General features: G+C 41.2%; 2 protein-coding genes across 6 annotated transcripts; one reads left to right on the forward strand and one right to left on the reverse strand.

The window, feature by feature from the left end:
• Positions 1-4,833: 4,833 nt before the first annotated feature.
• On the forward strand, positions 4,834-9,198 carry LOC106396500 (RNA-binding protein 25). Of its 5 annotated transcripts, XM_013836903.2 has the most exons (9): positions 5,022-5,313; positions 5,513-5,579; positions 6,044-6,113; positions 6,247-6,503; positions 6,618-6,770; positions 6,909-7,305; positions 7,394-8,023; positions 8,104-8,672; positions 8,767-9,198. In XM_013836903.2, exons 2-9 carry the CDS (start codon positions 5,574-5,576, stop codon positions 9,001-9,003), a joined length of 2,319 nt encoding a protein of 772 aa, XP_013692357.2. In that variant the 5' UTR covers positions 5,022-5,313; positions 5,513-5,573; the 3' UTR covers positions 9,004-9,198. The 5 variants fall into 5 exon arrangements, with proteins under 5 accessions (XP_013692356.2, XP_048609467.1, XP_048609465.1 ...); XM_048753508.1 differs by lacking the exon at positions 5,513-5,579 and having other exon boundaries at positions 4,847-5,313; XM_048753509.1 differs by having other exon boundaries at positions 5,068-5,313; positions 6,044-6,503.
• Positions 9,199-9,703: 505 nt separating this feature from the next.
• On the reverse strand, positions 9,704-13,026 carry LOC106393029 (U-box domain-containing protein 19-like). Its single transcript, XM_048755381.1, has 2 exons — positions 11,726-13,026; positions 9,704-10,030 (listed from the first exon to the last, which is right to left on the reverse strand). The coding sequence occupies exons 1-2, from the start codon at positions 12,581-12,583 to the stop codon at positions 9,977-9,979; spliced, it is 912 nt and encodes a 303-aa protein (XP_048611338.1). The 5' UTR covers positions 12,584-13,026; the 3' UTR covers positions 9,704-9,976.
• Between the last annotated feature and the right edge of the window lie 699 nt (positions 13,027-13,725).

The following is a 13,725-nucleotide window of genomic DNA, read 5'->3' on the forward strand; positions in this document are numbered from 1 at the left end:
CGAATGATTGATGTGGAAGCAGAGGCTCTAGGCAAGAAGGTGTATCTTACTTTTGTATATGGGGACCCAGTTCAAGAAATGAGGGAACAAGTATGGGAGCGCTTAACTAGATATGGTCTGACGAGATCCGAACCTTGGTTCATTATTGGTGATCTAAATGAGATTCGTGGAAATCATGAAAAAGACGGAGGATCTATAAGGAGTGCGGATTCATTTATTCTTTTTAATAATATGATACGAAATAGTGGTTTATTGGAATTTCCGGCTAGGGGAAATAAATTTTCATGGCAAGGGCGAAGAAGAAAAGGGAAAGGGGCAGTGATGGTCCGCTGTCGTTTGGATCGCGCTTTAAAAAATGAAGAGTCCCATACGTTATTTCCTTGCTCTTTTACAGAGTATCTGGTGATGGTGGCCTCTGATCATCGACCGGTGGTGGCTTATCTAGACGACAAAGTTCCCAGGAGGAAAGGACAATCTCGATTCGATAAGAGATGGATTGGACAAGAGGGCCTACTGGATTCAATTACAATGGGTTGGGCAGACTCCAACGAAGGAGGAGTGGAAGGGAGAACATAGGGTATTGTTGAAAAAATTAGCAATTGTCGCCATGAAATTGCTAAATGGCGGAAAAATAATCCACCTTATGGGAAAGAAAAAATAAATGAGTTACAACAAGCACTGAAAGAAGTACAAACAGATAATACCAGGTCACAAGAGGATATTTTGGAGGTGTCTAGGAAATTACAAGATGCATATAAGGATGAAGAAGGCTATTGGCATCAGAAAAGTATGAATATGTGGTACTCATCTGGGGATCTTAACACAAAATTTTATCACGCTTTAACTAAGCAAAGACGGGTTCGTAATAGGATTGTGGGTTTACATGATGTTGATGGGAATTGGATTACAGAGGATAATGGTGTGGAAAAGGTGGCAATAGATTATTTCGAAAATCTTTTTAGTACAACCTCTCCATCGGAATTTGATAGTTTTCTGGCAGAGGTTACACCTGGAATTACTCCTCAGATGAATCAACGATTATTGAGGCTAGCGACAGAGGAGGAGGTCAGAGAGGCTTTGTTTATGATGCATCCCGAAAAGGCACCAGGACCGGACGGCATGACTGCCCTTTTTTTCCAACACTCCTGGCATATTATTAAGAATGATTTGGTTGAAATGGTCAACAATTTTTTGGTTTCGGGAGAAATGGATGCAAGATTAAATATTACTAATATTTGTATGATCCCAAAGACGGAGAGACCCACAATGATGACGGAGCTGCGACCAATCAGTCTATGTAATGTGGGATATAAAATTATCTCGAAGGTTTTGTGCCAGCGGTTGAAAATTTATCTTCCCTTACTTATATCCGAAACTCAATCGGCATTCGTGGCAAGACGGTTAATCTCGGATAATATTCTCGTCGCTCAGGAAATGTTTCACGGACTACAGACCAATAAAGCATGTCAAGGAAAGTATATGTCAATTAAAACGGATATGAGCAAAGCGTACGATAGGGTGGAATGAGACTTTATTAGGGCCTTACTGCAGAAAATGGGATTTGATCTTCATTGGATCAAATTGATGATGGAATGTATTTCCTCGGTTCAGTATCGGGTTCTTATAAATGGTCAACCACGTGGCCTCATTGTTCCAAATAGAGGCTTACCTCAAGGAGATCCTTTATCGCCATATTTGTTTATTCTTTGCGTGAGGCGTTGATTACAAATATAAAAAAGGCAGAGAGAGGGAAACAATTAACAGGAATGAAAGTGGCTAGAGCTTGCCCACCGATATCTCATTTGCTTTTTGCGGATGATAGTCTTTTCTTCTGCAAATCTCAAAAGGAAGAGTGTCAAACTATTTTCAGGATTTTAAAGGAATATGAAATAGTTTCGGGGCAGCTAATAAATTTTGATAAGTCTTCAATTCAATTTGGACATAAGATCAACGAACCCGTCAGACATGAATTAAGGGATATTTTGGGCATTCAGAATCTTGGAGGAATGGGATCCTACCTTGGTTTACCAGAAAACTTGGGGGTTCAAAGATCTAAGTTTTTAGCTTTGTCCAAGATCGATTAAAAAATAGAGTTGATGGGTGGACTTTCAAATTTTTCACAAAAGGCGGAAAGGAAGTGATCATTAAATCAGTGATCACGGATTTACCAAATCATACAATGTCTTGCTATCGATTACCTAAGGCAACTGTGAAAAAATTGACGAGCGCGGTCTCACAATTCTGGTGGAGTCCAGGGGAAAGTACAAGGGGTATGCATTGGAAATCATGGGACAAGGTATGTGTAGACAAGGACGAGGGCGGTTTGGGATTTAAAGACATCACTGATTTCAATACAGCGATGCTTGGTAAGCAGTTTTGGCGTCTGGTAGAGAAGCCAAACACTTTATTCTCTCGTGTTTTCAAAGGGCGGTATTTCAGAAATGCTTCACCTTTGGAACCGATCCGTTCATACTCTCCGTCATATGGCTGGCGGAGTATTGTTTCTGCTAGATCTATGGTAAGCAAATGACTAATTAAACGGGTGGGATCATGTTCTTCTATTTTTTTATGGAATGACCCATGGCTCCCAACCACTCGCCCGAGACCAGCAAATAAAAATCAACACAATTTATATCCGGACCTTAAAGTGGAGTCTATCATAGACTCTACCTCACACACTTGGAATTCACAGGCAATTCAGGCTTTGGTGGATCCAATGGATGCGACACTTATAGAAAGCATACCATTGAGCAGGACTCAGAGGATAGATAGAGATGGATGGCACTTCACAAAGAACGGAAAATATACGGTCAAATCATGATATCAAGTAGAACGGATTTATCCAGATAGAGAAAGGCCACCATTATTAATTGGTCCCACGGTAGATGTTCTGAAGGCTCACTGCTGGAAAATACGTTGCCCACCAAAGTTAAAACATTTTCTATGGCAATTAGTGACAGGATGTATAGCAGTAAAGAAGAATTTACAGGCAAGGGGAATACAAGGGGATATTTGTTGTGGAAGATGTGGAGCCGAGGAGGAATCCATAAACCATGTGTTTTTTGAATACCCTCCAGCTATTCATGTTTGGGCTTTATCGAAGATACCATCAAATCCAACTATTTTTCCAACAAGTGCTCTCTTCACAAATTTGGATCATCTGTTCTGGAGAGTTGTTCCGCAGATGGAAGATCATCAGTTTGCATGGATACTATGGTATATCTGGAAAGCTAGAAATAATAAAGTTTTCAGTAATCTGGATATTGATCCTTTGGATACGCTTAAGTTGGCAGAAACAGATTCAACACTGTGAGCTGAGGCACAAATTTTGAAAGAGCAGAGGACAAGACCACAAATAGTAGATACGATCCTGCCGTCAATTCCAGGAAGATGGTGTTTTGTGGATGGCTCATGGAAAGAGGGTGATACTTTTTCAGTACAAGGTTGGTACAACACTTTAGAAGGATTTGATGGATTGTTGGGGGCAAGAAATGTTCGGGCTAGTCTCTCTCCCCTTCATGCGGAGATGGAAACGCTACTCTGGGCAATGGTATGCATGAGGAATTTACGTCAATTTCAGGTTACGTTTGCAACGGATTGTTCTCAATTGGTGAAGATGGTTTCGGAACCAGAAGAATGACCAGCTTTTGCAACTTATTTGGACGATGTCAAGATCTTGAAAGAGAGTTTCACCCGATCAGAGATTATCTATGTACCACGGACGCAAAATATAAAGGCGGATAGACTAGCACACAGTGTTAGGAAGCAGCCGTCTTTAGTCGTTCACATGGATACGGATCACCCGGTTTGGTTTACAGAGTCAGTATGAGTCTGTAAAAGTCGATGACAAAAAAAAAAAAATGATAAGACGTGAAACATCAAGCAAGGTAGCAAGCCTAGGGGTGTTCAATCCGGATATCGGTTCGGTTTAGGTTCGGTTTTTTTTGGTTTTCGGTATTTCGGTTAGTAAAATATAACTACCATTCTAAATCCATATTTACTTCGGTTCGGTTCGGTTTATACACCGTCGGTTTTTGGTTTATGCGGTTTTATACCAAAAAACATAATTATTTAGTTTGAGATCATATAAAATGAATTTTAGAGTCATATTGTCAACACAGTCATTTATTAAAAATATATTACATGTTCAAAGAAATGAACAAAAACGTAAAAATGCTTCTACCATCAAATAAAATCATCAAATCTATAATTAAAATCAGAGCCTGAAATTTTGAAAATAAAAATATGAAACAAAACAGAAACGTGAAAGAATATTTTTTCCACTCTTCCATATTTAGTGTTCATTAAAGTCATGTTTTTTTGATTGAACACGAAACTATGTTTGTTTATAGATAAGAAAGAAGTTTTGAAAATTTTCCATTAATTATTTTCCATCGAATTTATCATCTTCATATTAATTTAGTGAATACTGAAATAAAGCAAAAAGATATAAAAAAAAAAGACTTAGAAAATAAGATGTCTGAATTGCGATGTATTCAAGTGTTTTACAAATTATATAAAGTTCTTTATTACTATAACATTACGGTAATAGTTATTAACACAAATTTAACTTATATAACAAATAGATTTTCATGTATTGTTATAAAATAGATACATATTTACATGTTTCTATTTTTAATCGGTTTTGTTTGGTTTATTCGGTTTAATCGGTTATATACCAAACCATATCCAAATCCTACGGTTTTTATAAAATTATATTCATTCGGTTTATATGGTATATACCAAAACCAAACCATATTGTCTATTTCGGTTCGCTTCGGTTCGGTACGGTTCGGTTTTACCACATTGAAGAGCTCCATAGCAAGGTGTAGCCTTCTCTTTGAGGAGAGTTAAGATGGGGGAATTAGATATTTAGGGAAAATCTCCAGATTGGGTGAAGTCATTACCCAACAACTAAGACTCCCATGGCCGACGATTCTTCCTCGCCGGCGACGGTAGATCCCAATTCGCACAAACCAGGGCCATCTACTCCAAATCCTTTATCAACCCCACCGCCTCAACAACAACTTTCGCAGCCGCAAATCGCTCCGCTCGATCCAACCAAACCACCGATCTTTCAACCAGGTCCGCCTTATGCTCCGTCTGGCTCACTTGTCCCCAATCTTCCGCCGCCACCACCATTCCGTCCCGGTGTGCAGTTCACTCAGGCTTCCAACTATCAAACCCCTAACTCGGGAGTTCCTCCTCCTCCTCCTCCTCCTCCAGGATCCATTCCTTATCCTGGCCAGCCTATGCGACCTTTCACGCCTATGGCTAATGGTTATCCCGGAATCCATGGTGTTCCTCCTCCTGGTGGGTTCCTCAATCAATCAAGTTTTTTTTTTTTTTTTAATTTCCCAAAGTTGTAGAGTTTTGTTTGCTTTTGTGTGTATGTGATTCACAAAAGTGGAATTATACATGTCAATGTTAGCTTAGATGAGATTAAAAGGTTTTAGGGTAGTTATAGCTTAGATCAGGGACACCGATGACCACCTGGTGTTTTCTCATACAGTGTCTTTGATTGAGAAACGTTTGGAGGCTTGAGTAGGGACTCTCACTTCTACGACTCCCTTATGTTGGTATGCTCAATATTCTCCTTCCTTTTCTTTAGTTAGTGTAGCTATAACCACCCACCCTCTTTAACACAAACCCCCTGACCTTAATGCTCTTGCATCATCTTGTTATGTTAAACTGAGATTTACTCTAGTTATTTTAAGAATTTTGAACTTGATGGGGTTAGCCACCTCCTGGAAGCAAAAGCATTTGTAGCGACTGAATTCTCCTTGGTCTTGCTTCCACATATATCTCCTTCTTTTCCCTACCACCAGCTAACTGTTGCGATGAATTTATTACGATGACAAGTACTAGTTTTTATATCTTCCATGTGGGCATGTGATATATATGGCATTTCAATTCTATCCAATCTCAAATCCAATGTTTGTGAGATGGTTATATATTTATTATCTCTTTCAAGTTGCCCCTATGAGGAACAACTACTTTAATGACTGTGACACTGGTGCTATCTTCTTAATGTCTCCTTCAGGTTTTATCTGTTCATCCTGGCGGTATTTGTACTGCCTCTGGTGTTCATATCTATTTTGCTCTAGTTTGTGGTAACATAACAAAATGAATTTTCAATTCCGCTTCAGTGCCACTCTTGATTTATGCTAATTCTGTTCTTCTCTCTTAACATGTAAAACATTTACTGACGATTTTGCAGAGACTTGTTTTCTTTTGTTGATGCAGGGCTTGTCCGGTATCCTTCTCTATATCCAACCATGGTTCGTCCGGGTTTTATTACGCCCCCCCCTGGTACAGTCGGTGCTGTGCCGCTTGTACAACGCCCACTTATCCCGGGAATGCCTGGTCTCCGTCCCGTAATGTCCCCTATGACTAGACCAGCTCTTGTTCCTTTCGTACTACAAGTAGAGAAACCCCAGACCACAATCTACATTGGCAAGATAGCAACCGTGGAAAATGACTTCATGATGTCTATCCTCGAGGTTTGCTTTCTTCTTTCTGTCTGCGGTTTCCCCTTTTATAACTTTTTAAGGCTGTCTGTGTTTAGCTTCCTTTTTTTATATTTTCTAAGAATTGATTTTGCCATTGTTTTGCAGTTTTGTGGCCATGTCAAAAGCTGTAAACGCGCGGAAGATCCCACCACCAAGAAACCTAAAGGTTTTGGATTCTATGAATTCGAATCAGCTGAAGAGAGTCTTCGTGCAATACGCCTGCTTACCAAACTAACTATAGATGGACAAGAGCTTTTGGTAATCATGGATCTCTCTACCCAATTTTTAACATATGTTTTTTTTAATCCAAGTGGAGGCAGTTCTGCGTGTCACCAAGATCTCTACATAAGCTGTCTCTTAACGTTTTTCTCATTTTTTATTTTGTATGGTTGTTAGGTAAATGTTAATCAAGCAACAAAGGAATATTTGCTAAAATATGTTGAGAAGAAAATAGACAATGCAAAGAAAGCGAAGGAAAGTCAAGCTGTAGGAACCGAAGATAACCAAGGTGAAAAAGCTGTAATATCTGCGGCGCCCACCGTTGGGGAGATGGGAAAGGATGGAGAACCAAAGAGTAAAGAAAACATTGATATTGCTAATTCTGCAGTTCTAACTGATGAAGAAAGAGAAGCTGACAAAGAGGCTAAAGAGAAGATTGACAATGCTATTGAAGAAAGGTCAAAGGCCAACCCTCTGCCGCCCCCACCCCCACCACCACCTGCTGATGGTTCAGGCATAGAACTTGCCTTCAAATCTAGGGACGGAGACTCCAACACTGACATAGCTCGAAGTGGTCAGTTTCTTTTTTGCCTCCACTAAACCGGCTGCCATTTTCTGTTTTACTTATTTAATTGGTCTGATAAGATGTTTCGTTCATGTAGAATCCGCTGCAAATGATGTTGAGACTCCTGGAGAACACAATAGGCCTGACACAAGTTCACCTGATTGGAGTAAGAGAAATGACCGACGAAGCAGAGACAGGGGTGAAAAGGAGCAAGAAATGGATAGACATGAGAGGGAGGCAGAACGAGAACGTTTAAGGAAAGAGAGAGAGCACAGGAGGAAACTTGAGGATGCGGAACGTGCTTACCAGACTCGTCTTCGACAATGGGAACGCAAAGAAAGAGAAAAAGAGAAGGAACGACAGTATGAGAAGGAGAAGGAGAAAGACAAAGAGCGTAAGAGGAAAAAGGAAATCCGCTATGAGGAAGAGGAGGATGAAGATGATGTTGATTCAAGAAGAAGATGGCATAGGGGTGCAGACGAGAGAAGAAGACGGCGGCTAAGAGAGAAGGAGGATGACTTAGCTGATAGACTGAAAGAAGAGGTTGCGGAGGCAAAGAGGATTGCCGAGGAAGAAAAGTTGCAGCAACAACAGTTAGATGCCTTAAGGCTCCTATCTGGACATGCAGTTATTGGAAGCGAACCGAGTAAGACAACAACCAAAGAAAACGATAATAAGGCAGCTCTCCAAACTGTAGGTGAATCTGTCCATGAGCAACATAGATCAGGTACAGACTTTATTTCCTCTCTATCTTATCCTATCTCCTTCTCTGTGTCTTTTTCTAATGGGTTCCTTTCCCAATTGCAGATATTGAACAAAATGGTTCTGGTAATGAAATGTCCATGGCTGTTGATAATAACAGTGGCTCAGAGGCACATGCTCCATCCAAGAAATTGGGATTTGGGCTTTTCGGGTCCGGAAAGCGAACTTCTGTGCCTTCTGTTTTCTGTGAGGAGGATGAAGAGGAAGCGCATAAGGATAAGAAGATGAAGCCTTTGGTTCCTATAGATTACTCAGCCGAGGAACAGGAAGCAGTGGCCCATGGTGGCTCAGGGAATACACCACCTCATTTGGCTTTAGCCGCTGAATTTGCGAAACGAATTTCGAGTACTAATCCCAAGGAAGAGACAGCAGACACCGATACACATAGGAGCAGACGGTCTCTTCATAAGCCAAGCCACCGGGAAAGAGAACGGGAAAAGAACAGAGACAGAGCCAGGGACCGAGGCGACGGGCATGGTGACGGTAAAGATTCTGGAACAGCAAAGACACCTGATACTAAGAAGCTGATGGATGCGAAACAATTGATAGATACAATCCCAAAGACAAAGGAAGAGTTATTTTCTTACGAGATAAACTGGGCTATGTATGACCAGGTAAGCTACTCATCTCATTGCACTTTCTAAAGATTAATGATAATTTTTTGTTGCCTTTGGTGCTCATATGTTTTGCCGTTTTTAACAATGAAAGCACCAATTGCACGAAAGAATGAGGCCATGGATATCAAAGAAAATCATGGAGTTTCTTGGAGAAGAGGAAGCCACACTGGTAGATTTCATTGTGTCAAACACTCAACAGCACGTGAAAGCCTCTAAAATGCTTGAGCTATTGCAATCAATACTAGACGAAGAAGCTGAGATGTTTGTGCTCAAGATGTGGAGAATGCTCATCTTCGAGATCAAGCGGGTCGAAGCTGGTGTCCGGTAAAATCCAAAGCCTGAAACTTTTTTCTGTTTGAAGACTTTTCTTCTTTTGTTGTGTACCCAATTTTTTTTTCAAGGTATTATCGTCTTTGGATTTAAAGAAGAATCATCATGTTTGCAAGCTTTAATGTAAAACAAGAGATTGGAAAAGATATATACATACACATTCTAGTCGACAATAAATATTTCCGCTTAATTATTCTCTATTTTTGTTTTATAAAATTGGTTTCTATGATGTTTTTTGATGTATTTCCAATATTATTCACTGAGCACATAAATTTGGATTATTTCTATTTGAAATGCTTTTAAATCATGCAGTGTAGATGTGTGGATTGGTCTATCTGAAAAGCATTTTAAAACATAGTATAGATATATCGGAAAAAGACAAAAATAGCACTAAATCAAGTTTTTGTTTTCAAACTAGCACTTAAGGTCAAAAATCACAAAAATAGCACTTAATGTTTTATCAAAAGTCACAAACTTAGGGTTTAGAGTTAAAGGGTGGGGTTTAGGATTTAGGGTTTAGGGTTTAGGGTTTAGAGTTTAGGGTTTAGGGTTTAGAGTTTAGGGTTTAGAGTTTAGGGTTTAGGGTTTAGGGTTTAGAGTTTAGAGTTTAGGGTTTAGTGTTTAGAGTTGAGAAATGAGGTTTTGGGGATAAGATTTCGAATTTTGAAAAATAAAAAAATTAAAATTTTCAAAGGATAAACTTAAAAGGTGCTATTTTGGTCATTTTAGTTTTTGAGTGCTATTTTTATGATATAAACTTAGAAATGTGGTATTTTGGAGATTTGCCCTAGATATATGGTACAAAATATTATTATTAACAGAGCTAAGATTTACAGATGTAAGTTAATATTTATTCAACAATAAAAATAGAAGTGTATCTTTAACCTACAAAAAATGAAAGTCTGTGATGGTATATAAGCCTGTGATAAAAAAAAAACTCAGAGTTGCTGTGTGGTGTGTATGTATACCAATCACCAGGCGGGTACGAACCGTCCTCTTTCTAAACCCGGTTCAATTTTCCTCTCCTGGAACTAGAGATGGCAATTGGGTTGTACCGACCCGTCTTGTTCCGCCCCGCCGCGGTACACGGTCAATGCGGGTCTTGGCGGTACAGGCTCGCGCGGGATGCGGTCTCTAGATGTGCTGCCCAATTCCGACCCGCGACTTGCACAAGCCTTGGCGGTACAGGCCCGCGGGATTCCGATCTTCATCAACACATGCGCTAGTGATGGCAATTGGGTTGTACCGACCCGCTGTGTCCCGTCCCGCCATCTCCAACCTGAGCATAGCACCTGCAAGAAGAAGAGACCAATAGAGATGAGAACACAACATAAGTCCTATGAATAGATTAGTGATTCAGAAGTATGTATATAACACAACATAAGTCCTATGAATAGATTAGTCCCGCCCAAGCCACGGCAGTGACACCCGCTCTTCTCCTTCTGTTTGTTGTTATCAGAATGCCTCCAAGAATAGCTCTCTTGAACTAGCTTCCATGAACAACAAAAAGTGGACGAAGAAGTCAAAAAGATGGCTGAATATCAGAAGTTTTGGTGTCTTTCCTCTTCTTATTCTCCCTTAACAAAGGCTTTTGTTGTTCATTAGTGCTTGTGTGATGACCTCTCAGACGCAAAAGGAGGAGCTCCATGAGAAAATCATGACTAGAAAGACAAAGAGATCAGAAACAAGCGATCGAGCTAGAGATCGAGCAGTTGAAAGGAGAGTTAAACGTGAAGAAGCACATGCGATCAGATGGCGACGCTGAGATTGTGAAAGAAGTGGAAGAAATCTATAAAGGTTTAACTGAGAAGGAAGAAGAGCTCGCAGACCTCGACAAGTTTAACCAAACTCTTCTACTCAGAGAGTGCAGAACCAACTGTTAGTTTGTAATTGAGTTCTTAGTCATATGTTATTTAGTTATTAAGTAAGTTATAATGTTGTATCAAAACGTGTGTGTAATAAGTCGTGACTTTACATTGGAGAGTTGTGTCTCTTATTCCAAAAGTCACAATGTTTAGTCAAGTATTGTCAAACCTATATAAGTGTATGTGTGTTGTCTTAATAAAGTAATAAGTTTCAATATTACTCTGTTTTGTCTTTCTAGAAACGGAACACGTAATATTGATTTGTGATATTGATAATCAGAAGGTTGAGATATTGATAATCTCTAACACCAACGACAAGCTCCAAGATTCAAGGGATTCGAAGCATAACGTTTGCGAGCTTCCCCTGATGGTTTACATGTGATGCTGCAACTCCTAAAATGCTTTCCTACAAAAAAGGCATGACTTTGGGCAATCTCTACGCAAGGATTCATGGAGATAGAGCTTCTTTGAGTAGAGTGAATCTCAGACATACGTAGATGAATGCATAATGATGGAGACAGATGGATCGCCACAAGGTGCAAACAGAGCGAGCATGAACAACATCGAAACAGAATGTGAAGCAGCTCTTCAGGGAGAAGAGACCAGTCTGGTACGGATGATGGAGACAGAGACGTACGATGATCATACGGTGATGGAGACAAAGACCAGTCTTTGCGGATCCCCACGCGTCCCGCGGGATACACTGAACCCATCCCGCTTCTGGCCCAATCCCGCACAAGCTCATCCTGCGAGGCCCGCTAAAAATTCGGACCTGAATCTTAGTAACCAATCCCTCCCCGCAGCAAGTTCAAACGGGCCGGACCCGCGGACAGGTTCAAATTTTGCCATCCCTACCTGGAACTCATGAATTATTTTGATAAGAGCACTTGCCTTTCTCCCACCTCCACAGTCGCCGTTACTTAACACCATGTAAAGCGACCCCACGATCGACGGATCCTTAGCCAGAGCCCCAACAACGTCACTTCCCCCGTTAACACACAAATTCAAAAGCAGAACAACACAGTGCTGCTTCGTCGACAAACTGAGAATCTTCACCGTGAGTTTCAACCCTCCACGACGGAGTACAGAGATCATCCCATCGGGATACTCCGCGATTTTCGCGAGAATCGCAATCGAATTCGCCTTGACTCCATCACCGACCTCGCCGGATCTCACAAGATCCAACAGAACGGAAACGGCTCCAGCGACGAGGACACGCCAGTTGTTATACGACTGTCGAATCAGCAAATTCCTAATCGCGATCAAAGCGTTGCGTTTCGCGGAATCTCCATAATCACAACCTTTAACGATTCTCAACAAACCTGGAATCGAACTCGGGATCTCTCCTATCAATCTGCAGTAATCTCCGAGAGAAGAGAGATAGAATATCGCAGCTGCTGCGTGTTTTCTACTCTCTGCTCTGGCTCCTTCGTTTAAAACCTCCACGATCATCTCCAATCCGCCGCCGCTTCCACCGATTCGAACTTTCCCGGCGATACCTTTGGAAAGATTCAAAATCGCAGCCATGGTGTTCTCTTGAATCGTCCGATCTCCCAAACGGAGAAGCTTCATGAGCGATTCCACAACGCCAGCTTCCACCAAACGAGATCTGTTGAAACAACTCGTCTTTGTGAGAATTCGGATCTCCACTAATGGCTTTACCTTCTCTTTTGTGCCTCCGTCGATCAATTCTCCGGCCAGAAAGTCCGCCATGAGTTTCCCGGCTTCTTCCGCCGCTAAACTCTCTGGAACACTGATAAGTTGGCGGTACCGTTGGCTTACGTGCAGAGGAAGCAACGAACGAGGAAAGGAGTTAGAAGTGGCTAATGAAGAAGAGAAGAGGAGTGGGAGAGACTCTGACTGAGAAGGAAGCTTAGCAGAATCTATTATTGAATAAATGAAGTGATATCGTTTTATTAAGTATTGCAGTATTTATATGTCTGAGTTGTAAACATTTGGGTTTATCAAATATACAACAAACAATCTTATCTTCTTAACCTATTTCTTCTCTCGAACCTCCCTTTTCTCTATTATCCCTAACCCCCTTTCTGTCACAGATAAACCCTAGTTTATCATTGGTATCAGAGCATAGTCATGCCTCCGAAACCAGACACCAACACGGAGAGAATCATGGCGATCGAAGGGCAACTTGGTGGATTATCGAGTATTCTCGAGACGATGCGAACAGAAGCGAAGGAGATCCGAGAAGAGGCGAAGATGAACACCCAAAGGCTACTGGAGATGGAGAGACGAGCTGAAGAGAGACACCAACAGACCATGTCTGCTTCCAAACAGCCGATGGTGCTACCGGTGGAGGGTTCAAACCCTGGAAATCTCGGTTCCAAAAACGGAAGCTGCGAAGAGACTCAGCGTTCAGTAACTGAAAGCCCTCCGCCTCCGGTGCAAGGGTTACATGCCCGACCTGAAAAAGGTCTTCTACATATTCCCGAGACGGTGACTCCTTTCAGATCTGTGGAGATCTCAGCTCCTCTGTTCACGGCGGGGTCCTCAGGACTCTCTGCGCAACAGAAGAATGGTTCACCACCCAAAAAGCTTGAGCTACAAGAGTTTGAGGGAAAAAACCCAGATGATTGGATCTTCAGGGTACAAAAGTGTTTTTCAGTTAACCAAACTGAAGAAGATGAGAAGTTGATGTGGGAACCGAAATTCACACCGTCGAGTTTTGTTAATCGGAGGAAAGCCAAGCTAACTTAGCCTTCCCTGAAGGTCCCGGTTATCTGCTGGGCCACGCACAACACAATCAATATGAAATATTCGAAAGTAATAAATCGTAAAAGAGCGAAAAGAGAACAAAGAGGTCTTATTTCCGAATTCGCGTTTGAGCGTGAAAAACA

Source organism: Brassica napus, chromosome C4, assembly GCF_020379485.1.
Source record: "Brassica napus cultivar Da-Ae chromosome C4, Da-Ae, whole genome shotgun sequence".
NCBI classification, from domain to species: Eukaryota; Viridiplantae; Streptophyta; class Magnoliopsida; order Brassicales; family Brassicaceae; genus Brassica; species Brassica napus.